The sequence below is a fragment of the Amblyomma maculatum genome, chromosome 3 (assembly GCF_055883805.1).
Source record: "Amblyomma maculatum isolate TAMU_Amacu chromosome 3, ASM5588380v1, whole genome shotgun sequence".
Classification (NCBI taxonomy): domain Eukaryota; kingdom Metazoa; phylum Arthropoda; class Arachnida; order Ixodida; family Ixodidae; genus Amblyomma; species Amblyomma maculatum.
Window position 1 is genome coordinate 180923207 of NC_139346.1, and position 25405 is coordinate 180948611.

A 25405-nucleotide genomic window follows, 5' to 3' on the forward strand; every position below is an offset into this window, starting at 1 on the left:
TACGCGTACTCCGTACTGGCTTCAGATGCCGATGACGGCGACTGAATGTGTACTCTGTGTGCACCCCTCGTGAAAACTCAATCCCCTTTCTGTCGTTGCGCAGGAGTACGCCGAGAACCTCCGCGAGAGCGGTGTGCACGGGGCACTGGTGGTGCTGGAGCCGTCGTTCACGGCTGACACCATGGCGCAGGCGTTGGGCATCCCCGTCTCCAAGAACATCATCCGGCGGCACCTGACCACCGAGCTAGAGAACCTCGTGCAGCCGGCCAGGTACATATGCGACACACACCACACGGAGTCATGAGCACTCTCTCTTTCTCGCCGTGTCGTACACTTGGTGCTGAGTGCGAACGCTCCAGCATCCCTGTGGTCCCTGTCCTAATGCATCAGCCCCTCGCAAAGCACGTGTTTCATGATTCTCTTGTTTAGTGCGGGTGTGTGTTCGTACACATTTTCGGCGCCGCAATACCGGCATGCATACGCAGATAATTTTGGAGCAAGTCTGTCTTAGAACACTGCATGCATACGACTTCAAGCTCGGATCCGCTATATTAAAACGGCAGCATCAAATGCTTCGTTCTCCATAAATGCGGCGTCAGCGTTGTCGGTGTCGGCTGTGCAAGCGAAAAATAATGGATATGACTGTGGCAGGTTGTAGTCGGCAGGTGGCAAAACTGGGCACTGATTGGTCGGCAGGTTGTGTGACATCACGAGACCCCACGACATGTACGACTTGGCAAGAGCTGCCAAATCGGGTAGCTCCATAAGAATGGACGGGTGAGATGAGAACCGAATGCATCGTGACTTCTGGATCCCGAATAAAACAGGCTACTCCTAGGCAATGCAGGCACTTTCTTACGGCTTGGCTAAACGGGCTTTTATATATATCTCTATTGGGTGGTCTTTCACATAATGCATAGCTTGCAACTGTATGCTGACGAGTATGTTTGTGATCAGTTCAGTTCAGGCGTTCAGTCGTGTCCGACTCTTCGTGACCCTATGGACCATGTCACGCCACGCTTTCCGGTCTCTCACTATCTTCTTAACATCACGTAGCTTCATCTGCAATGCCTCAAGAATGCCATCTAACCATCGCGTTCGCTGCCTACCCCTTCTCCGGCGACCCTCAACCTTTCCCAACATCAAATCTTTCTCCAGCGACTCCTCTCTTCTCATCAGATGACCAAAGTAGCTGAGCTTTAACTTTAGAATTTGACCCTCCAATGAGCAGTCAGGGTTTATGGTCGACAATATCGACTGATTTGATCTTCTGGCAGTCCAAGGAACTCTTAAGAGTCTTCGCCAGCACCACAATTCAAACGCGTCAATTCTTCGGCGGTCAGCCTTTTTCACAGTCCAACTCTCGCATCCATACATCACAACTGGAAAGACCATAGCACGGGTTATACGGATCTTGGTTGGCAGACTAATGTCTCTGCTCTTTACTAGGTGGTCAAGGCTAACCATTGCTCTCTTTCCCAGAAGCAGGCGTCTCCTAATTTCATGGCTGCAGTCTCCTTCCGAGGTAATCTTGGCGCCCAAGAACAGAAAATCTGTCACAGCTTCCACTTCTTGTCCATTGATGCTCCAGGACTTGATAGGGCAAGACGCCATGATCTTCGTCTTTTTAATGTTTGTGATAGTACATGTACAAATCAAAATACTACCGAGTAAGAGAGTAGCAAACGGCATATACGCAAAGGAGGATCGGCAAGGGGAGTGTTTAGTGCTTTCGCGTCGTATACACCCTAAACGCGGAGCTTAAATGTTTCCAAAATTCTTGTTATCATTCGATAGAGTCCATGCCCAGCCCACCAAACCAAACCCTGTGTGAGGCTCGAAACGGGTGCATGCTCGTTTCCGTTGCAGCTCAAGCAGCAAATTGTTTATCCTGTGCAAGTACAAATGGGCAACAAAGGCGCCTAAATCGCTGCAACGCTTGAAAGAAAAAATAAATAGGCTAAGTGCACAAGAAAAAAATAGGCGTGTCCAACCCTAGGCTTTCTGAACAGCGACCTCGTCTGTGTGTAGCCTCGGAGATCCGATGTCAAAGTTGTCGACGATGTGAGCGAGGAATCATGTCCAGGAAGGTACAGTTGGCAGGTGACATGGCCCTTCTGGTCGGAGTTCCCTCGAAACGTCCCGTCTCATCATCCTCAGCGATATATCCAGATTCCCTTTCTTAAAAACTGAAGTAGTTAACGGCAAGTAGGCGTTCACGAGGTTGTTTACTTGTGAGCACGGAGTGCGTGCGACGAAGTCGTTATCAGGCACAGAGGAACAGTTACAGGCACAGAAGCTTATCAGGCACAGAGAAACAAAGAAACAAAAATGACAGAAAACGCGAGGCAGGCAAACACACAGTAGAGACCGCGCGCTCACTGCTGTAGCCCTAACCGCTCTCCTACCCTTTACCGTTCCTCTCTGTCCGTTTCGAAGTCATCTGATTCTCGTCAGGCAGCGTGCTAGGTGTGTTGTCGAACGCAATGACTTCTGCACGACCCTTCGCCAAGCCCCTGGGCTCCGCGTGTCGGCTCCGTTTGGCGGCAAGAACAAACGCATTCTTTGTAATGGCACCGGGAAGGGACCTACACTAGACTTTTTGCCTGTAAAAAGTATTACATGTAAAATTTTATAAAATGCACGCATGCACTTTTCCAGCATATAAGTCTGAATAACAAATTATGCGTCGTCAATATTTGTGGCGAGAGCTACATTGGCCAGTCTCGCCATTTCGACATGCCTGTTCGAAGAGTGAAGAAAAAAGAAGAAGGAGACAGATAACTCGGTTGTTGGTAGAGGCGAACGACAACAGCGAGATGCTAGAACAGAAGGTTCGTTCGAAAGTTGTGACGGCGGTGTGTCCCGGAGTTCGACGTAGGGACGATGTCATACCACTAGAAGTCTTCTACACCCGAATGAGAATGGTCAATAACGGGAAGCAAGGGGTGCTGATACGTGCAGTAATTCCCATAAATAAAGCTGAAACCATAGAATAAACTGCTATGTGCAAAAGCCATGTCTTTACTTTCAAGCCGCGTAGCCATGCAAATAGCTCTCGCATAACTGCAGGTTTAACCACAAGATAAACCACAGCTAATTTTTCCACAAATATTTTAGCAAAATTTGAATAAAACGTGTAAGATACCTCTGTCTTAAAAAAAATATCTTTTTTAAATGCTCGAATTGATTGGCATTATGTTAGCCACTCTCAAGAAAAAAAAATAGAAGTCTTATATTTAAACACCAGCCGCATCTCAAGCAACGCTAGTGAATTTTCAGTTTCTTAAATAAACACCAGCCGCATCTCAAGCAACGCAAGTGAATCTTCAGTTTCTTAAATACCCCCAGGATCATCGAGTCGCCGCGGCTGTTTACTCCTATCTGCTGGTAAAATGAAACTTCATCGAATATAGCACCTCGCGTCCTCGTCTGCTCCTGTACAGAGGCTTTTCTTATTTACCTCGCTTATAGTGCGCCCGCATCGCGAGGCTCCTTCGACAAATGAAAACTTTCAGCATTTTATTTTTGTTGTTTCCGTCTAGCCTTTAACAAATAATGCACAGCTTTAAAGGTCTGTTATCGCACTAATGTTAAAATAACTGTCCACTTCTCCAAGCGCACGCAAGTTTCACCCTTGTAGGGGGCCACCGGGTAATTAACGTGTAGTATTAAATGAAATACAACAGAAATAAATTCTAGGGGACACTTTTGACCCCTAAAGTGTGATGAGGCGAAAGCCTCTGTCGAGACGGTGGCCCAAATCCCTCCACTACGGCACCTCTTCATTTCTGTTTTCACGTGCACCTTCGCGATGACGCGACAACGTACGTTACCAGCCAACATAAAAAGCCCCGCTTTAACCGAGTCGTATGAACGTGCCTGCGTGGCCTAGAGATAACGCGAATGCAAGGGTCTTGACAGGCTGATTCTGATGTCACCATCCTATATGAAAGGAGACGCCCGAGCTGGCGGCTCCTGCCAAACGTAATGTCAGGAAGTCCTACGTGCAGTTAGTACTTGGCCACCTCAAGTCAAGACCAACGGAAGATCATTTCCAGTGCTATGAGGAAGATTGCTTTTCAAGGACTTTCTTTTGCCATAAGGGTTGTCTCCCATGTAGTAAGGGAGCACCCAAGTGCCATGCAGGGGGCTTCGCCCCCAGTATTTGTTCCAAATGGCAATAAAATGTTTCTACCACCACCACCACGTCAGCTGCTAGCTACCGCCTCTCACGTAACGAAAGCGTTATGGACGTACGGATACGATCCGCAAGCATGAGCCATTAAAGGCTATTGCCTTAAAATTTTCAGATTTATTTGTATGCAAAGTGCTCACAAGTCGGTTCGTATTAGTTTTGAACAAATTATGGGGGACACATAAGCTCCGTCTTTAAGATACCGACGCGATAGCGTAAGCTACCAGCCAACACATAAAGCCCCGCTTTAACCGAGCCGTATGGGCGTGCCTGCGTGGCCTAGCGATAACGCGAATTCAGGGGTCTTGACACGCTGATTCTGATATCACTTATCCATATGAATGGTGAGGCCCGACTCCTGCCAACGTAGTGTCAGGCAACCCTACATTCACTCAGTGCTCTGCCAGCTGCCGCCTGCCAATAATAATAATTGGTTCACAGGAAGGGAAAGGCGCAGTATCTGTCACACTTGCTTTGTGGACACCTGAACCGCGCCGTAAGGCTATGCTCATTTTTCGGTGGCTGACGGACGCCGCCCGGATTTTCGTGTACGGGGCCTTTCTATCACGGTCAACGTTTTCGCTAGGCAGCTTGTGGAAGCGATCGCTTCATTCCAACCTTGGGGTCAATACAATTGGATGTTCTAACGAGACCAGCTGCCCAGACTCTACTGTCGGATTCGTTTAAGCCCTTTCAGACAAATTGCGCTATAACAATGCACTAAGGATTCCAGAAAGCTGGGCAAAATTTCCTAACTTTGCTAATCATACCTTTCTCTTCCTGTGAACCAATTATTTATTTATTTATATCACCACATTTTTTTATATATTGGGATTTCAGCGACGTAAGCTTCCCCAACGGTAATACTAATTTTGCTATATTCGGTATTCTAATGATCTATCAAAGTATCGATGATGCACTATCGAGTATCTGTATCGATAGTCGATTTCGGGTTTATGTGTTGTATCGGTATCGAAATAGAATTTTTCAGGCTATCGAGTGTCGGTATCGATGCATTTTTTTTTTAATATATTGCCCAACCCTGGTGAGGGATCTTGAATTATTAGTCAAACACGTACGCTGCCCCTATAGGTCACGCGTGCACTTTGGCAAGGTTTGGTTAACCGAGCGCGTTACATCTGTGCCGGGTAGCCTTTGCTATGCTAAAGAGCATGTGTCACTCTTTGTCACTGTATACTAAATAGTATGTGTCACACATTAGATGAAGAAATTAAGGGACTATTATTCAGTCGAGTTGGGAAGTCCATGCACGCAAACAAGGATCCGCAAGGAGGCAAATAGAAGCCATTAGCGCTATCACGTAGTACTGATAAAGGCGAAGTTTAAGTGTTCCTGAACCTTTTATTTCTCAGTTTTGAGTTACGACGGCGTCGTTTCGAAGTAACAAGCTGTACACGCTTCGCGTAATATCAGCACGCAGCTAAACTGCCTGGAAAAACTTCACAAACTGTTCAGCGCGCGTTATCACAGTGCGTCATGCCGACCATAACGCCACTAACGCGGACCGGTGTGTCATCCAGGTGAACTACGCCTGCGCTTTGAGAATCGATCGAACGTGGTGTTTCTTTCTTTTGATTAAAAAGTCAGGCCTCGCCCAAACGGGCAAGGCCCTACAAAAATTAGCCCGGAGGCTCATTGGTGTGCCCCACCCCACGGTAATCTTTAGTAAAAGGCGAAAGATTAATACGAATATTGAGGTGAGGCCTGAGCATATCTAACGAACGAAGCTCCTAGCAGGCCCCTTTGACGACGAAGTGCCAATGTACGCCGGTTACAGCATCAAACTGAATTATGAATTCGGAAGAATAATGCAGTGTCCGGTTAGCGCTTTGTAGGATCAGGTTCTGTGGCCTACGCTGCATGGTACTTTTATTTGAAGTTTATGCTTACTGGTCATTTCCTTTCATCGCATCATTTTCGGCCTGTGGATTCTTGCGCTTTCGGCTGATTGTTTCGGTGTGTGGCGCTAGCGCCACCTGTCTATCAAAATGTGCATCATACCAGGCGCACTGGCACGCACACATGACTGTTAGCCACCCACTATGCGGGGGTGGCTAACAGTCAATAAAGTGTCCTCGAAGACGTAGCAATGGCAATTATTTGCATTTAAAAGTCTCGTTACCCAGAAAATCCTGCGTCGGCGTTAGCGTTGTGAGCGGGAAAAGAACGGGTGTGGCATAGGCAGGTGGTTGCTGGCCCCTGGCACAGCCGAACACTGATTCTTGCATGGTTTGTGCGACTTAGCGACACCACATGGCATCAGAAAGCTGGGAGGAGCTGCCAACTCGTGTTGCTCATTTGGCGTGGGAAGGTGGAATAAGAACCATGTTTAGAAAAAGTTTTATTAGACATTAGACGTTCACATTAGACATTCACATGAGCGGCGACAAATGACCAAAACAGGAAATACAAATGATTAACAACCTCCCGATGCTCCTATATGTTGAGGGCACGCTACACCTAAGCCATGCAGGTACGTCCATACGTCTTGGTTAAAGCGGGACTTTATATGTCGGGTGGTAGCCTACGCTATCGCATTATACCCTTAAGCGCAAAATTTTCAACGTGCCTTTCTTACTCTTACATCTTACGGCGCGGTTCAGGTGTCCACAGCGCAAGTGTGACAGATACAGCGCCTTTCCTTTCCTCTGAACCGATTATTATTATTATTATTATTATTATTATTATTATTATTATTATTATTATTATTATTATTATTATTATTATTATTATTATTATTATTATTATTATTATTATTATTATTGAACTGCGTCGCTCTGGCCGCCCGAGCCGCCGTGTCAGCTGAAAACAGGTTTTGCCTCGCCGCAGCAGAAATCGCTGGCGTTTTCGCTTGCGGGTGAAACAGGCTTAAGGCTCCCCGTAATTTTCATTAAAGCATGATTTCGTGGGTCAAACAACAGAGGCTAAAATCAAATGTTCTAGCCTCTATAGTCAAACTGACGGCTGCACTGACCATGTTTCCATGAAGACGAGAAGCGAAAGGGCGTTTTGTGGCGGGCGTACTTTGTGTTATAAGTTTTCGGTTCAAACCAATGTGTTTTATACCAGTGCAGTTTCCGATAGCGTAAGGATATGTTTCGTGCCTCTAAATAAATTACAGAATTGACGCGATCGCTCTCCTGCGCACAGTAAGAGCTTGAACTATAGTTGTAGGAGTGAAAGCTCTGTTAATCATGGTTCATGGTTCGCGTTTAACAAGGCTGTACGCGGGTTGACGATTTGAATTTAGGGGACGCTAGAGCATACACGTCCCGGTGGCTTAATGGTTAATAGGATCGTCTACCAAAACGAAACGGCTACCCGGGTTCGTCCAACACCGCCTAGACGCTCTGTCAAAACGCACGAGTCCGCGCGTGCTGTTGTTTTTGTTGTTGTTGTTGTTGTTGTTGTTGTTGTTGTTGTTGTTGTTGTTGTGGCTGTAGGAAGAAGGCAGTGCAAGTCAAAGATCCCCAGGGGGGATTATCCTCAGGTGGTCGATATAAAGATCCCCAGGTGGTCGAAATTACTCCGTAGCCCTCCACTACGGCTCCTCTTTCTCTCTTTCCACTTTCACTCCCACCTTCCTCCCTTTCCTTACGGCGCGGTTGAGGTGTCCACAGAAAACAAGTGAGACAGTTACCGCACCTTTCCATTCCTATAAATCAATCGATCAGGTAGTCGATATTATTCCGCAGCTCTCCACTATGGCACCTCTTTCTCTCTCTTCTTCAACTCCTGCCTGAAACGAAGAGGCGTCCGTGTGCTGTGCGATGTCAGCGCCCGTAAAAGATCCCCATGTGGTCGAAATTACTGCGTAGCCCTCCACTACGGATCCCCTTTCTATCTCTCCACTTTCACTCCCACCTTCCTCCCTTCCCTTACGACGCGGTTCAGGTGTCCACAGCAAAACAAGTGAGACAGTTACCGCGCCTTTCCCTTCCTATAAATCAATCAATCAATCCCTTCCCTTAAGGCGCGGTTCTGTCAACGCACGTTGAAGATCCTGCCGGGGTGGTGCAGTGGTAAGACGCCCGACTACTGTGCCGGAGTATCCGGGTTCGAACCCGACCTCGGCGGCTGCCTTTCGATGGAGGCGAAACGAAGAGGCGTCCGTGTGCTGTGCGATGTCAGCGCACGTTAAAGATCCCCAGGTGGTCGAAATTACTCCGTAGCCCTCCATTACGGCTCCTCTTTCTCTCTTTCCACTTTCACTCCCACCTTCCTCCCTTCCCATACGGCGTGGTCGCGGTGTCCACAGGAAACAACTGAGACAGTTACCGCGCCTTCCCCTTTTTATAAATAAATCAATTTTTTAAATATCCCCAGGTGGTCGAAATTACTCCGCAGCCCTCCACCACGGCTCACCTTTCTCTCTTTCCACTTTCACTCCCACCTTCCTTTACACTAATATAGTTCACAGGAAGGGGAAGGCACCGTATCTGTCATGCTTGTTTCTGTGGACATCTGAATTCCGCCGGAAGGGAAAGGGGGTAGATGGGGTGAAAGTAGAAAGAGAGAAAGAGGAGCCGCAGTGGAGGGCTACGGAGTAATTTCAAACACCTGGGGATATTTAAAATGCGTTGACATCACACAACAAATGAAAAACCCAGTATCTGTCACACTGCCGCGCTCGCGTATTTCCGACTGTAAACCGCCCAACACCGAATGCAGCGGACACCTGAACGGCGCCATAAGGGACAAGAGGAAAGTTGGAGGGAAAGCGGAGAGAAAGAGGTGGATTACTTTGTGGCCCATAAAAGAAGGCGCTCGGCCGGTTGCCAAGAGAGACCGTCGTGAGCGCCCATCGTGTGCTGTACTCTAGGCAGGAGGGGACATGGCGGATTCTCCCTGGCTGGCGCAATGCGAAGACAGTCGGGGGTAGCCAGTAGCCGTGCCGATGATGTTCTAGCCTGTACAATGCCTGGAAATTAATGTATAAAGTCACATTTCATTTAGCTCGCCTCGTGGACTCGCAGCCTTAATACACGGATTAAAATCATGATCGTGGCGTTCTACCTCCGGTTTGGTCGGATGTCGTCTTGGCCTGCAGAAGAGGGTCTAAGCGGCACCGGCTCCTCCCGACATCTAACACTGGAGTCAACGTGGGATCGTGAAGCGGCTCGAACCGCCTGGCATCTAACAAGCCTCACAAAGAGAGCATTCGGGTTTTAATGTATTGGGTGGATAAGGTTTGGTTTATACAGGAAAGGAAAGGCGCAGTATGTACCACATATTTTTCGTGGATACCTGAGCCGAGCCGTAAGGCAAATAATGAAGATGGGAGCGAAAGTAGAGAGAAAGAAGTGCCGTAGTGAAGAGCTTTGGAATGATATTTCGACCACTGCGGTATCTTTAACGTGCAGTGACATCGCACACCGCACGAACGCCTCTTCGTTTCGCCTTTATAGAAATAAATATTGACTCACACGAAAGTAAAGCTATCTGTCACACTTGCTTCTGTGGGCACCTGTACCGCGCCGTAATGGAAAGGGAGAAGGTGGGAGTGGAAGTGGCAAGAGAGAAAGAAGAGCCGCAGTGGAGGGCTGCGGAGTAAATTCGACCACCTGGGGAACTTAACGTGTTGTAACATCGCACAGCCCACGCCGCCTCCACCGAAACGCCTGGGTGCTGTGCAATGTCAATGCACGTTAAGAATTCTCGGGTGGTCGATTTTTTTTTTTTTTTGAAAAGAAAGACGTAACAGGGCCGGATGTTCGGAGCCAGGTGACTTTGAGGTTTCGACTGGGAGAAGTAAAGTTTCCTCTCTAAAATAGCTACATTGCGAGCACGATTCAAAACTTACAGGGTTGATGTCATTGAATGCTAAATACACAAAAACTAAACAAGTTAACTGTTGTTTTGGCAGAAAAACAAATAGAGCGTCATGGAAATTGTGCAGAAATACAGGGGGCTAAAACGTCAATAAAATCCGCTAGCTGTGCTGAACTCTGAAAGATATTATTATTAATCGATTAACCGCAGCAGCTGTCTCATGCGTCCTTTAGAATACTGAGCGCATTCTTTCCAAACACTTTTTTGAAGAGAAAGCACGCAGTCATTTAACCGAGAGTTCCAATACAATAACAGGAGAAGCAGATTATAATTATCGCCCTGTAAGATTTTTAACTGGAGTTACTTTAACTGCAATCCCATCAAACTTTCGCACGCCGCCTCTGCTGCTCCCACACACCGTCATCTCCGACGCTCAGCCTAGATTAGCGATCTATAGGGCAGTCTACCTGAATCCGCTGGGAATCGCTCAATCTTGGGACGTTTGTGAATTCGTTTCCTCTCTCACCGCTCGCTTTACCGCAACGGACGGTAATTACTCAGCAGTCAAGAACACGCGCGTAGCGTTTACACCCCCCCCCCCCCCCCCCGCCAACACACGGACGCAAAAAAAAAAAAAAAGAAAGTCTGTTTCACGGGGAACGCGGCGAAAGGGCATGGGCCGAGGCGCACTCTTTACGCGTGCTCTTGCGTCACGCCGCAGCTTCACCAACGGGATAGAAAAACAGGGACGAATCGAACTCTATAGACCAACGGCGTCCCAATTGCGCGCGTTTCCTCGCGTACGTAGCGACAGCCTGCTCTATCTAACGTCATTTGCTTGCCGCCCACTTTCTTTGCGAACGGTGGGCCCTGGGAGGCTCTGGCGCTTACCCGTGCCCATTGGCCCAAGCAAAGTTGAGCGCACACCCAGAGGATAAGAAGCCGGCGTCCTCTTATGCGTACGCACACGCTTGCGACGTCCGCAGGATGTCCCTGGAGGCGGAAGCCGTCGTGGAGAGCAAACGCAGTGGCGAGCGCCTGGCCTCGGCCACTGGTTCCCTGGGAAGAAGCTTCGGACGGGCCTCCAGGGCTCGCTCCTCCGAGAGGGGGGCTTCGGACAAGAGGCGCTCCAGCATTCGGGTGTGTATCAGCCTCTTCTTTTATACATATATACTTGTCCCCTATATTTTCTGATTAGCCTCTCTCACTATGTCGGTATGCTTCTATTTACCTACTTGTTATTTTGTTAGTGTTCATGCTTGTTGCTTCTTGTACGTGTCCCGGTGCCTTTCCTTCCTCGCTACCGTCAGTCCTATCTCTCATTACTCCGTCTTCTGTCTGTGCCTGTACGCCACTATTCGCCTTTTCGCAACGGACTGTCCTTGTAGACATTGTTTCCCTTTGGTGTATTTTTCATCTTTGTCATTTTGCTTCCTCTCATCTTGTCCTGCTTCCTCCGCGTCTTCGGCGCGTGTCCACAATGAGTTTTGTTTCTTTTGGGGTTATTTTTCGCCTCTTTCTTGTGTAGACTACCACAACCACCGCACAGGTGCACTTGGCGTTGCAGGAGCGCGACAGCACTTTGCTTTCCCGTTTTCCGGGAAGCTGCGGATGTCGCTTGTCACTGGCCTAATGTTATACTCTTGGTGCGAAATTTCACGTAAAAGTTAAAAGGCTTAGTTTATGATTTCGGTCTTAATATGTGACTGTACATAATACAGATTATAGCTTTGCTAGAGGTTGCTTATTAAACAAGGTTCTCTGTACCATCATATATATTTATTTGTGCTGGCGTACGTAAACCGCTGCGACTGATGATGACTGGTGCGCTACATACAGAAACTAACTATTCGTTTCGCAGAATAAAAGCTTTCCTTATCTTTCCGTACTGAACATGCCCGTGTCTGCGACAAATGATATGTTACTTATACTAGCCTAATTCGCATGAATTGCCCTAATGCATTTTATTCACCCATGTCGACTCTTCTGTAATTAGGTGGTAGATGTGGACGGCTTTGTGATAATTTCCCTAATGCATTTAATTCACCCATGTCGACTCTGTTGTAATTAGGTGGCAGATGTGGACACCTTTGTGATAACAAAAAAAATTAACAAGCAGCTGTGATTGCGATGAAATAATTTTTTTCCCATCTGCTTAATTATTTTGGAATGCTTAATTATTTTGAAAGCGGCTAAGTAATCATTAATGCTAAAATAATAATACAAAACTAGTTAGACTTCTCAGCTCTGAGAACACAGCGTCAAATTAAAGCGCTATTTAATCTGCAACGCGCCACTGAAAAATAAAGGAAACTACTCGATAAACCAGTGAAGTTTCACAAACGTACCTATACAAACGGATTATGTGCAGTGTTGTAGCCAATTTTGAAAGCTAATTCAATATCACTTGACTCAATGTCACGTACGCTTATCTTCCACACTTGCGTGGCGTTTTCAGCTGTCTTATTCAGTACCGACTGCCGGGGCGGAGAAATTTAAAAGCCGAATCAAGAAATAAAATCTTAGTCGGAAATTCGTGCTGCGCTAAGGACGGGGAGTTTACACCAGTCAACTGCTCTCGGCGCAGGTTTTAGAGGTGTCTTAGAATCTTAACGCATTTGGCATACTGTCTCAAGCAACCTCAAGAAACTACGTCTACCTCAAAAAGCTAACCCAAGCCTCCTTAACACAGTTAAAGTAACAATTAGGTGTGGGTGTAATGTGACGCCATAGACTAATAATGAGTCGAAGGCAACCAAAGCCTCTCTAATACGGTTAAATTAACAATTAGGTGTGGGTGCAATGTGACACCATAAACTGATAGTGAGTCTAAGGCAACCAAAGCACATCACTGCAACCACGATGAGCCTGCTTAACTATTTGTACTCAGCACTTGGTGTGCCTTACTACCGAGCATGTGTGGATTGTCGCGTGTATCAGTCACTCTTTGCACTGTCTTACGAATGTTTGCACTTGTTATTTACGCTGCCAACAATGCAGTCCGCTGGCTGGAAGAACTCTCAGGTGAGGTGTGAACGTTCAGTGCTCGCAGCTAACAGTGACGCGGCTAACCGCTCCGACGTCAGCCACGTTCTATAATCAGCATGAATTTGGCATTTTCCGAGCGACTTGCTTGCATGCGAGAACTGCATACACGGGCTTTATTTTCCTTTAATGCACTCTGTCGCCTTAGTGTCACTTTTCATTCGTGCATTTGCGATTCGTTCACTTTTGTGCTGACGCCCTTTGTTCGTGCTTTTTCCAGCTGAGCCTCTCCTAGAAGAGACCGCCACTCTCCTCTTCTCAAAACATACTTGCCTTGGAATGCATCCTAATCCTACTCATCACTCTGTACCCCAATGGTAACGCCTTCTCCTGACTTCTATTCATGATCACGCGTGTTATAAAATAACCCCGTGTTCTGACCCCCTCAAGCGCACCGCCAGGTGTCTAATTTGCATAACCTAATTAACTCTCACTAGAATGCGAATTAATCCATAGAGTCAGTCTCACAAGCCATAACGAAGCTCTAAACACGTCTGCTGTTGGGGAAGGTGTACAGAAATAGCGCATCTCCCAACAGAGGTGTAACTGTCACAGATACATAATACAGAAGCACAACACACGTGGAGCGCTCAGCAACAGCACAGTGTAATGAAGTGTTGTATAGGGAAATAATCTGATCCTAAGCTGAAGAGACAGTGAGGGTTGGGTATCGAGCCATCATGCTGACTTCCGAGCGAAAGTGGTGGTCCCATTTTCGTTTTATTTTTTAAGCCGTGGTGGCAAGTAGTAAATCTTGCGGTAGTAAATCCTTTTTATGGGCTGCCATTGCTCTACGGACCAAATGTACAGTTCGCTCTAACCTGGCAACAGTGGTCGTTTCGGGTCACTTGATTCTGACCGTACATTATGGCCGCTATTAGTGAGCTTTAGAACAGAGGGATCCTGTCGGTTAGAAGATAAGGGAATAGCAGGGAGCCAGTGCGCATTCATAGGACTCGTACACCGGAAGAGCGAATGATGCGATTAGGTGCGGATAGTATACCCCTATCGGCGCCGACCCTGTCCTGAGCCAGCAGATTGCCGTTAAACTTGCCGTGAAACTTTAAGATCGCATTCCTTCGCCATTTTTGAAACCAAGGTGCTCAGAAATGAGCAAAAAGTAATTATGTTCAAACAGACTTCGTTACCTTTTGAAGCAAATCAATATTTAAATTTGTGACTCCTTTTTGGGAAAAATCTATTCAGAAACAAACTGCGCAGAGCAGATTCCTATGGACAACGTGACGCCCGGTAGGAAAAAAAAACGCATAAAATTTTCTGTTGTCACGACAGAATTTGTGTCCGGTTTTTGACAGGTAACTTGTGACAACAGACATTTTTATAGTAACATCAGAGCTTTCTGTAGTAACAACAGAAAATACTACAGAACTACAGACCACAGAAAAGTACTGCACAAAAGGAGTACCACTGGCAGATACTAAAGAATAACAGAAAATTCTTAAGTTTATGATAGAAATACAGAATTTTTTGTCGTATCGTCGACAGATTTCTGGAGTTCTATTGACTGGGCGATGTCTTGGCGGTTGCAAAAGATATCAGCATGACAGCCTATCTGTGACTTACCCCCTCCTAAGAATATCCACATTGCGTGACTGGTAATATACAGCTACAGACCCTTAATTCAGTGGGTAGAATTTCGGCAGGCTTTTAACAGGTATGACAAAATGGCTGTCGTCAAGGTCAGCCAAAAACGAGGACAATGAACGTATGGGTGCATGGCAGTCACGTTTGTTCTCACTTGGCTTACGAGCATGTCTTATATAAGACAAATTTTTCGGCCTAAAGGAAAGCGAGAACGATACTTACTGGCAGTTGGATTGTGGCCATTGCTGTCAGCACCCTTTTTCACCCTTCGAGGGGAGTGACGTAGCTTTCTTTTGGTTGAGCTTAACAACTAACTATCAGGTGGACGTTTCAACGCATTTATGATGTTGTACAGCTGCAGGCTTTGGTGAAAACGATGCCTTGCAAATGAACCCGATTTATAACAGCGTTACCGTCAATGATCCCAGGTTCGCCGATCTGGACTCAAACCTACGGAATTCTAACAAAGCCATATACCATTTGCATGAGCTGAATGCAAGAATAACCCAATGCATAATCAGTGCTTGATTGAGGCTGCTGGAAAGCAAAGCATAACAATTTTGTGTGCGCTACGTACTACTAACAACGGTCAGCATGCGCATCCATGTCGCTTGGAAAACAGATATACATCTGCCGCATTTAGGTAGCTCACTTAAATGAAAAGAGCTGCTTTCACAGTACAACTCAGCGCTCGGGTGTGGAGTCCGCTCCCTAGCGGCTTGCGAAATTTTTTTGCTTGCTTTGCTGCCCATACGTTTGGCCCATTTTGTACTAAGAAGTGTCTAACGTTTACTAACTCTCTGTAAGCAATTTTTTTAGCCTCTTCTATAGCACGCTGCGTATCACGGTACAAGAGTCTGCGTAAGAACAGACCTGCCCCAAAAGCTTCGTAGGAGAATCTCGCTTGAATATCGAAATAGGTTAACGCTTTACTAATCCTGCTTCACTGTACGTCTGTGTATGTGAGGAACGTTCTCTTTCTAAACCATTGAGTCAAGTCATACAAGTTGTCTATCATATGCGGGTTCAACAATGCTGACATTAGACGAAATTCGAGCAGTGACAAGCATTTCTACATGCCATGAAAGTTTGATTCCAGACGTCCTTTGAATTCCTAGAAAGACATCAATGTTCTTACCACTGAAAAAAATATGTAAGATCACCGACTAACTGACTTTTCGGGAAGCTCTTGCCAACGCAAGCATGAAGTGCTGAAGCTATTGTATGCATTCCTCCCGTGTAGGCGGAACACGGAAGTTGAATTAATAGAGAGATTTAGCTTACCGTGATCCACCACCGTGACCCTCTACACGCGTGGGCGGGGCGCACAAGCTGATTGGTCCCGATGCGGCAGGTCTATGTGCCGACATCCAGTGTGTGGCGCCATCTATCGGCGTCAAGGGGATCTGGGCATGCGCAGTGGAACGCGCGGTGGCGGATCACGGTAGCGGATCGCGGTAAGCTAAACCTCTCTATTAAATTACATTTTGTCAACTTTGTAAGAACTTTCAGGTACTGAGTGTCAAGATTTCTACAGTTGCGATGGTATCAGTGTAACCGCGGCTAACCGTGACACCACCCGTTGACGCAGGACTCCTTGGGCCGGGTTCTGGGCTTCAACTCGCTTCCGAAACCCAGCACCAGCGGCCTGGGCTCCTACCACGCGTCGACGGCGACGACGACGACGATGGTCTTGTCCAAGCCACCGCCAGCGCCACGTCTCTTTCGACCCAGCACCCCTCAGCCTCAGCCCCGACCACCGCAGCAAAAGCAACACCGCAGGGTGTTTTCTCAAGGCACGATCGAAACACTCACGGTGACGCCTGTGTGAATAGCGTGGCGTTGTACCTTCCTTCGGCAAAGACTGGGCAATGTGCACTTCTCTGTGGAGCCATCGAAAGCATGTACCCCAGTGTGCTTGGTATACCCGTTCTCCCGAAAAGTTCTTCAAGCCAGAACTCTTGAATGTCGGAGCTCTTGTTTTGGTGTCGTAGTGAGACGCACTCCGTCACGTATGTGTCTACGTAATGACCGCTGTATGGTACAGATTCTACGAAAGCACAAGAAGAGTAGGAGGAGAAGGCGGATGTCGCGGGAAAAACTTGTTGCCTGCAGTTGCAAGTAAAGCCTTTCCCTGAAGGTCATTATCGTGAACGAAAATGATTGTCAAAGTTAGCTAGTGACTTGACTCTCCGTTCTGCAGAAGCAATCGCCAGCATTCGATTCGACGTCTTGCGGAAAGTTTGGCAAGGACAAAACAGTGGGGAAAAAAAAAAAGGTTTTGGAAATGAACGAATATGCTACCTATGTCTTCCTGGAAATTCAAGTACATTTTTTTTTTTTCCCGCAGGAAGCAGAGAATCGCGAAGGATTTCAACGTTTGCACATCGAACGGCGAAGCGGAAAGAATCGCTCGCCCTTGCACTAAAAAAAAAAAAAAACTACAATGTGACCCCTGTGACTCTACAACACCTTCCAAGTGTCATCGATACAACACGTTGAGATGGCACTGCATTACTATGTCCTATCTGCGAAGATAGTTTCACACAGTGACACTGGACAGATACAAGACGGTGACATCGTGTCTGTCCGTGTTTGAGAAGTTTGGAATAGTAATGACATCGTATCAAATCGCATCAATACCTTTTGAAGCATTTATAGAAACCCTGAAGGAAGTACATAATCATTTCTTCACTGGAGTCACAGCAAAATATGTTTAACTCACAGGGCGACCGTGAAACTGTACCATTCATTCGGACTCGCCGAGCGCAAATCGAGCGTTGAAACCCGTGCTGATACATTTCAGAAGTTGTCATGAAAAAAAAAAAATTTGAAATGAACGATAACCTTTTTATTGTCTGCAGCGCATCGACAGCCCCGTTATTTCCGCTGTTTTCGGCACATAGCCCTGCCGAAGACACGGTGACAAATACTTCGACAGGCTTTGCTTTCAGGTCAACCATAGATAGTCACCTTACTCGCTTTCATTGGCAGTTATGGCATGGTCGAGTTACCGGCAATAGGGCACGGTTGTAAAAAAAAAAGCAACAAAAAGATAACGGAAGGAACGGAGGATGCATATACCACGCTTCCAGCACTGCTGTTTTCGAGGAAGAGTATCGACGCCAAAGCTCTCCGCTTGCAGCTTCTCCAGCTATTCGGCGAGGACTGCTCGACTTAACTGGCTCTTCGATTACAACATACACCAGCATTCCCCGCGCTTGAAGTGAACGACTCTTAAGGAGTGACTTGAGTACGGCGCTGAACGTCGCAGTATGGGCTGCCACGCTCTGTACATTGTTTTCCGTGCGTTTGTGTGGTGTAAGGTGGAGGATCGATTCTTGCTCAAGGTCTCGCTTCAAGTGGAACTGTAAGGCCTGTCACGTGACTGCACATGGTTGTCAAATATGGGTGCACCCCACGCCAACCGTGCTCTGCTACGACCTTGGTTGGGCGGCAGGCGGTCGCTGACGTGTAATGTGTCGCACCCTTGTTGCGGAACTTGCGCTTGTGAACGCAAATTGGTGTGTAAAACTTGTTTGTTTTGCTCACTTTGCTGTGAAAGTTTCATGCAGGTAAATTCCGGCAACAAGTTCAAGGCGACTTTATTCATCACTGCATTTTCAGTTTTCGATTATTTTAGACGGACCCATACAATCTAGTGCATTTTAATTTTTTTTTGTTTCACGTTGAATATGTCTTCTGTTCTTCATTGCATCTCATCTTTTGTTCATCATTGTTTTTGGAAAGGTTTTCTTGGACAAAGTGTGTAGTCATTTTAAATTTCATCCGTTCTCTGCCGTTAATCAGGGTATTCAGTGTGCAGAAAAGAAAAAAAAAGCTGGATCTGAAAACTTAATTTCACTACTGCCTTTAAACAAGAAAGAATATTCGAGTATGAATTTGACTGACAAGGATCGAAAGCTTACTATTTAAACAATTTTTATCGAGGCGTCTTGTTACTATCTTTACTGGAACAATTGACTGTTGGTGTTGTTTTTCCATTGCAGGGACCTTCTTGCTGTATCTTCTTGTCTTGATATATTTTTTTCAGCTGCTTTGGCTTCAGGCACACCGGAGCAGGTTTTTTTTACCAAGATATATATCACTTTCGCATTGCCAACTGCAAGGAATTCCAACAGCAGCAGAGTAATTGGACAGCGAAGTCACTCGCTGCAATAGCGTGTGCTCGGTTTCAAACCCTTGCTAGCAGAGATACATTTAGCGGCTTTATCTTAGCCTTGCGATTTGTGTGCTTCCTTAAATATATAGGTTATGTTGTGTACAGATAATTTACATATATAAATATATCTATATATATTTATAAGCATAGAATTAATTTTAAGAACTGCGCCCTTACTGAAGATGTGCTACGCAGCGCTCGCTGAACACAATGTTTCCACTGACGAACAAAGGAGACGAAGAGTCGTGGGCCTAGCTGTGCGAACAAGCTTTCATTTAGAAATTATTACCCCTTGCGGTTTGGATTGTGATGAGCGCAGGTTTTTGTATACAGGATCCTGTATTGTACAAGTGCCGGTAGTATAATGTCCTGAATACGACTGGAACCTGTAGTTGCTCCTGTATAGAGACGGGATTGTGCATGATACAGGTTCCTGTATTTGCTCGTACCGTTCGACGTGCCGGTATTATCCGGTTCTGTAAAAAAAATATGTGAGATTTTAGCGCAGCAATGAGAACTTTGCATTGAAGAGTGGCAAGCGAAACTGCGGACCGATGTACAAAAGTAAAACATTTAGTATTTCCATAATTATTTTATGTCTTAGCTATTCCGATCCGTTGGTATATTCAACCACTGAGATGGTTTGGCGCTGCAGCTTCGAAAGTAGACGGAAATCCTGTTACTGCGCTATAGAAGCAGGCTATGCAACATCGTTCAGTTCGTGATGTCTGTTTTGAAGTGTTAACTTATAAAAAAACCCAACCCGATCAGTCCCATGTCTGTGTACATATTAATAAGGAAACAAAATGTCACCGATCCATTGTGCCAAAAAGTATAAAATAGGCTGCTTTGTGAGATGTTCGAGAATATGATGCCGAGATAAATGGTCAAATTGCATTTAAATACTAGAATATAGAAGGGGGGATGTGGTGAAGAGGCAGTGACTTTGCTTTCATACGAGGTCATGAGTAGTCACGAATGCACGTGATATACGGCTACACACGCGTACACCGATAGAATTTTACTATTATTATTATTATTAAGCAGAGAGGATCGCGAGCTAGGGTGGAAACCTGGTCTCAGTATCGGAGTAACACTTAATACCGCCCCATCAGCTGCCAACTGAGCCTGCTCAGACGACCATCGTACACTGTTTCAGGCAAAGTGCGGGCATAACTGGTCCTTTGGAACCGTCAGCCCAGGCGCTTTTGGCGGGGTGGCAGCATGCGGTGGAGTTATCAAATAGCAATGTGTTAAAACTGCATATCGCATATGTAAGCGCCAAGCTGCTACGTATCCGTGTTCCCGTTTCCGCATCCTACGCTTGCTCTGGGCCTTGCGTGTGAGCTCAAACGCATGCTCAGCTTCGTGAACTACTCGATGCCTGTATAGATCATCAGACAGCTGTAATTTATCGAAAAAGTGCAACTCCAGTTTGCTTGTGCAGGTCGTTTAGTGAGTGAAAGCCTCTAGCGTGCGTTTTTCGAGCTGAGCCTACCCCGAATCCGAGAACAATCGTATTTGACCTAACGATACGGTCTTTCCACATATTTCTCCTTTCCCTCCTCCGGTTCAAGAACCCACTCTGAGTGAGAGCAAACTTTTCCTTCCCTTCCTTTTTTTTCTGCCTTAAGTTCGAAAATGCCAAGTTTTGAAGTAGGTGTCGTCACTGAAGCATATAACGCCGCTTACAGGCAGAGTGTAGTCGAGCTAGGGGTATAAAAATTAAGAGGGACTTTAGTGACTAAATTAGTGAAAGGCGAAAGCCTGAGTGCCGCATTCTGCTACGCAACTGGCACTAATTAGTAATTAATTCGTTAAGCAACTGTTCAGTAATTAAGCAGGTAATTATTTGATTACTTAGTCAGATAATAATAATTAGCTAATTAACGCGTTTCTTATTTAGTTACTAATCGGTAAATACTTAATTCGTTAATTAGTAACTGACCATTGATTGACATATGGCCATATAAGGCACGCATTCGGCAATACTGTGGTGGTGCTCTGTGATTGGTCGAGGTGTCTATGACATCATCCCGCCTCGGCAAATCAGAAAGCCGCAAAAGCGGGACACATTTTGTCACGGCAGCATGAGCCATTAAAGGCTTTCGCCTTAAAAAAACGGCTGATATCGCTTATTTAGTTAAGTGCATTAAATGCCCTATAGCGAACTTGACGATGTGACTTTCCCCTGGCCTTTTGCATTAAATGAACGTGGACAACGCTTAAGGAGAAACGTTTTAAGTCATGAAATGTGACTCTTAATAAGGAACACGTTGAACTTATTCGCACGTACGAGGTCAAGGTATATTAAGTGACGTTGCGCTCGCAGTGGTTTAACAATATACCAATTAATTTCTCACTACAGACACCTGGTGTTAGAGGATTAATCATTTACGTCACGCAGAGCTGTACTTCGCCATACATGTCAGTACGTGATTGTATTGACAACACTGCCGAGTTATAATTACGGGCTGTCTACATGTTCCTTCCGCAATGCAGATAACACAACAGAAGAATGTAACGAGTACAGGCCCTGCTAGATAAGCATCAAAGTCTGAAAAAATATGTATCACAAGGTTTATGACCCGGAGTTGTAGAACTTACATTTAGGCACCGCCATCAATTTAAATCCGATTTCACAGAGTGTGAAACAAACAAATGCTAGAGGACTCCTTTGCTTCACACAGCTTTGATGTGAGAGACCACCAGCTCTGTGAGATTAGATGCGTGCGAGGTGGTTTACATGCTTGAATGAACCTGAGGGGATTATTTTTGAAACTCCCTCTACGTGTGTACCGTCATGACTTTTTTTTGTTGTTCTTTTGCAATCACTTTTCCCGTCGGACGGATAGCTGCAGCAGCTGGACCTTACGGGGACCTCATGATTAGCTAGATTTAGGCCCTGCATGTGTGGCGCGGAAGCGTTTTCATACTCTCGCTATTCAATTCGACCCATACATTGTTCTGAACTAAGTCGCCGCAACTCCGCGTCCATTGGACGCACGAAACGATTGCTACACTCAGGACAGGGAACACACGATTGGCTATCAAAAATTAACAGCTATGGGCAAAAGCGAAAATTCAACTTTTTTGCAGTGGGCTACCTGCAAAAACATTTCGCCGCCTTAATCTGGGCTTTCTTTTTTTTTTTAAAGATTTAATACAAACGCGCCTATAAAACGAAATATTTGAACCGGAGAAGTGACGGTTCTGTATTCACATGTTGCGGCGCCGTAGGATGCAAGTCGCGCTCGCAAGCATTTTTATTTTCTTGCGGAGAATACAGATCGTGCGTTCCCTGTCACAAATCGCCGAACTGGCGTGCGCGTTTCATCTCGAGATGAGACTGTCTGCTGTGTGTATTGTTGATCTTGTACATGAACGCATATATTACGCATATATGTATATGTGCATATCAGTGCGACTACTACGCGCCTGCTCAGTGTGGTTACCGCTTGTTGGCTATAGCGATCACGTTGACTGTTCAAAGGATTAATAGGCAGTAAGAAGCAGTGCCCTGATGCCCGGTGCTATGCATATTGAAAAATAATGTATCTGAACAGAAGAACCTGTATACGAGACGTGTGTCGGGACACCTTGCGCATGCGCGAGGCGCGAAATAAATGTGTTGAAGCGTCAGTGTTGCCACCATGTGTCTCCTGCCTGCGTTTTTCTTGCTCTTTCTTCCTCTAGGCTTGGGTATCGCACTTGCTTGTCTCTGATCGACAAAGGTTATCCACGTTTCCAACATTGCTTAAATGTTATAAAAGACCGATTCATTAGCATTGTGCAGTGCAATGAAAATTTACCTAAATTAAAAAAAAAAGGACGTTACATATTATATCGAAAACATTTGTTTAACATTCAAAGAAAATATTCTAAGGATGATCTTTAGATGTTGTTATAATGTCGCATCATGGATTCGCTGGATCATGGAAAAAGCAAGAGAGTTCCAAAAACCCATCTACTTCTGCTTTATTGATTATGCTAAAGCGTTTGACTGCATAGATCACAGCAGATTGTGGCAAGCTCTCCAAGAGATGGGAGTTCCAAATCACCTCATCTATCTCCTCAGGAAACTGTATGAAGGGCAAGAGGCCACAGTCAGAACTGGGCATGGTCTTACTGATTGGTTTCCGATCGAGAAAGGAGTGAGGCAAGGGTGCATACTGTCGCCCTGCCTATTTAACCTATATGCTGAGTGCATCATGAGGAAGGCCGGTCTGGACGAGTCTTCAGCTGGAGTGAAGATTGCTGAAAAACGTATCAACAACCTTAGATATGCGGATGATACCACTTAATGGCAGAAAGTGAAGTGGAACTCAAGAGACTTCTGATGCGCGTACAAGAAGAGAGTGAGAAGTTTAAGATTAAAAAAGACAAAGATCATGGCGTCTTGCTCCATCAATTCCTGGAGCATCAAGGGACAAGAAGTGGAAGCTGTGACAGATTTTCTCTTCTTGGGCTCCAAGATAACCCCGGAAGGAGACTGCAGCCATGAAATTAGGAGACGCCTACTTCTGGGAAAGAGAGCCATGGATAGCCTTGACTGCCTAGTAAAGAGCAGAGACATTAGTCTGCCAACCAAGATCCGTATAACTCGTGCTATGGTATTTCCAGTTGTGATGTATGGATGCGAGAGTTGGACTGTGAAGAAGGCTGACCGCCGAAGAATTGGCGCGTTTGAATTGTGGTGCTGGCGGAAAATCTTGAGAGTTCCTTGGACGGCCAGAAGGTCAAATCAGTCGATATTGTCGACCATAAACCCTGACTGCTCATTGGAGAGTCAAATTCTAAAGTTAAAGCTCAGCTACTTTGGTCATCTGATGAGAAGAGAGGAGTCGCTGGAGAAAGATTTGATGTTGGGAAAGGTTGAGGGTCACCGGAGAAGGGGTAGGCAGCGAACGCGATGGTTAGATGGCATCCTCGAGGCGCTGCAGATGAAGTTATGTGATGTTAGGAAAATAGTGAGAGACCGGAAAGCGTGGCGTGACATGGTCCATAGGGTCACGAAGAGTCGGACACGACTGAACGGCTGAAGTGAACTGAACTGATAATGTCGCAAGTTAACACTTATCATAAAGTTTGTCATAAAATTTTGTTTAACGTTAATAATAAGCATTGCTTTTAAAATGCTTCATCATTTTTATATAATTAATGGTTATTTACTGTCCCGTATTTATTTGAAGCACTTGGTCCAGGGACGTTTCCTGCTGTTCTGCCAGTACAAAGGTTCGTACAGTAAAATGCTTCGATGCGAAAGTATCAGCAGTGCATTTATGGCGAAAACTGTCCGCCGTATGCATACCCAGAAATTTTGAATGCTTTCTAGGAAGCATTTTTAAGAGGAAATTTCTTATAGCGCAACTCATATGCGCACGTTCGGCGGTTATGCCGCGCCGCCGTTGGCGCCGGTGAAACCGAACGAGAGTTGTTGTTGCGACAGTGAAAAGAAGAAAAAGAAAATGCATGGGCTTGCTACTGGCTCTGTAGCTGAGCCACCTCCGCTGCCTCGTGCGGACAGAAGAGAAAATAGAGAAGAAAGAAAAATTACAAGAGTTCAACGCTGCTGAACCAAATATTGAGCGAAAGCATTAGCTGCGGGTGACCGAGCGTTTTTCTCTTTTTCTTCTGCCTTAGCCCACATATAAAGCCCCGCTTTAACCAAGCCGTATGAACGTGCCTTAGTGGCCTATAGGCAACCTGCAGTGGCCAGGCGGCGCTAGTGGAGCGCAGCGTTCAGCGCCGCCAACGGCGGCGCCGAGTAATCTGAGTAGGCAGGCGCGGTCGGGTTGCGTTCGCGTTGTACGGCTGGAAGCATCTCGGCTCTCATTTTCTGCGGTTTTAAGGCAATCGAATGTCTTCAGAGCTACTTCCGAAAACCAATACTGACGAAAGGACACCGTCAGTATTGGTTTTCGGAAGTAGCTGACGAAAGGACACCGGCCCCGCCGGGGTGGTGCAGTGGTAAGACGCCCGACTACTGTGCCGGAGTTCCCGGGTTCGAACCCGACCTCGGCGGCTGCGTTTCGATGGAGGCGAAACGAAGAGGCGTCGTGTGCTGTGCGATGTCAGCGCACGTTAAAGATCCCCAGGTGGTCGAAATTACTCCGTAGCCCTCCACTACGGCTCCTCTTTCTCTCTTTCCACTTTCATCCCACCCTCCTCCCTTCCCTTACGGCGCGGTTCGGGTGTCCACAGAGCAAGTGTGACAGTTACTGCGCCTTTCCCTTCCTGTGAACCAATTTTAACTTAAAGGACACCGCCTGTTCGAGAATGCTCATGTTTAAAACGTGAGCGGTGTCGACGTCACCGCGAAGTGCGCGCCGCTCGCGACGGAAGACCCGCGCGCACAACTTTGAATTTCGCGTGATAGACGGAATTTTTTTTAACGAAATTTATTCTCTCAGGGCATCAGTCGGATATGTGATGATGAATTAAGAAATAATTAAATGAATGAAAAATGTTGTAAACGTAGCTTTTCATTTACCTATTGCGTTCACACCTCATACCCAAACATTGAAAGTGCAGGGAGAACCTGAGAAGAGATTGATCGCCGTTTTTTCTTTTTTTGTTCT

The 25405-nt window shown here is 46.2% G+C and overlaps 1 protein-coding gene and 1 non-coding gene across 6 annotated transcripts in view; one reads left to right on the forward strand and one right to left on the reverse strand.

Moving 5' to 3' along the window:
- Liprin-gamma (liprin protein kazrin) overlaps positions 1–22467 on the forward strand; it is a 171883-nt gene extending 149416 nt beyond the window's left edge. For 4 of the 5 annotated variants that reach the window (XM_084598832.1, XM_084598833.1, XM_084598834.1 and 1 more), the window contains exons 13-15: positions 104–270; positions 10978–11131; positions 16233–22467. In XM_084598832.1, the coding sequence (XP_084454958.1) occupies positions 104–270; positions 10978–11131; positions 16233–16472 (561 nt within the window). In that variant the 3' untranslated portion in view covers positions 16473–22467. Of the gene's footprint in view, positions 1–103; positions 271–10977; positions 11132–13256; positions 13354–16232 lie in introns of all 5 variants that reach the window. The other variant, XR_014706168.1, reaches the window with a different exon arrangement.
- LOC146197091 (U5 spliceosomal RNA) lies at positions 5807–5931 on the reverse strand. Its single transcript, XR_014706272.1, has one exon. It is a non-coding gene; the product is annotated as a U5 spliceosomal RNA (small nuclear RNA).
- Positions 22468–25405: the final 2938 nt, after the last annotated feature.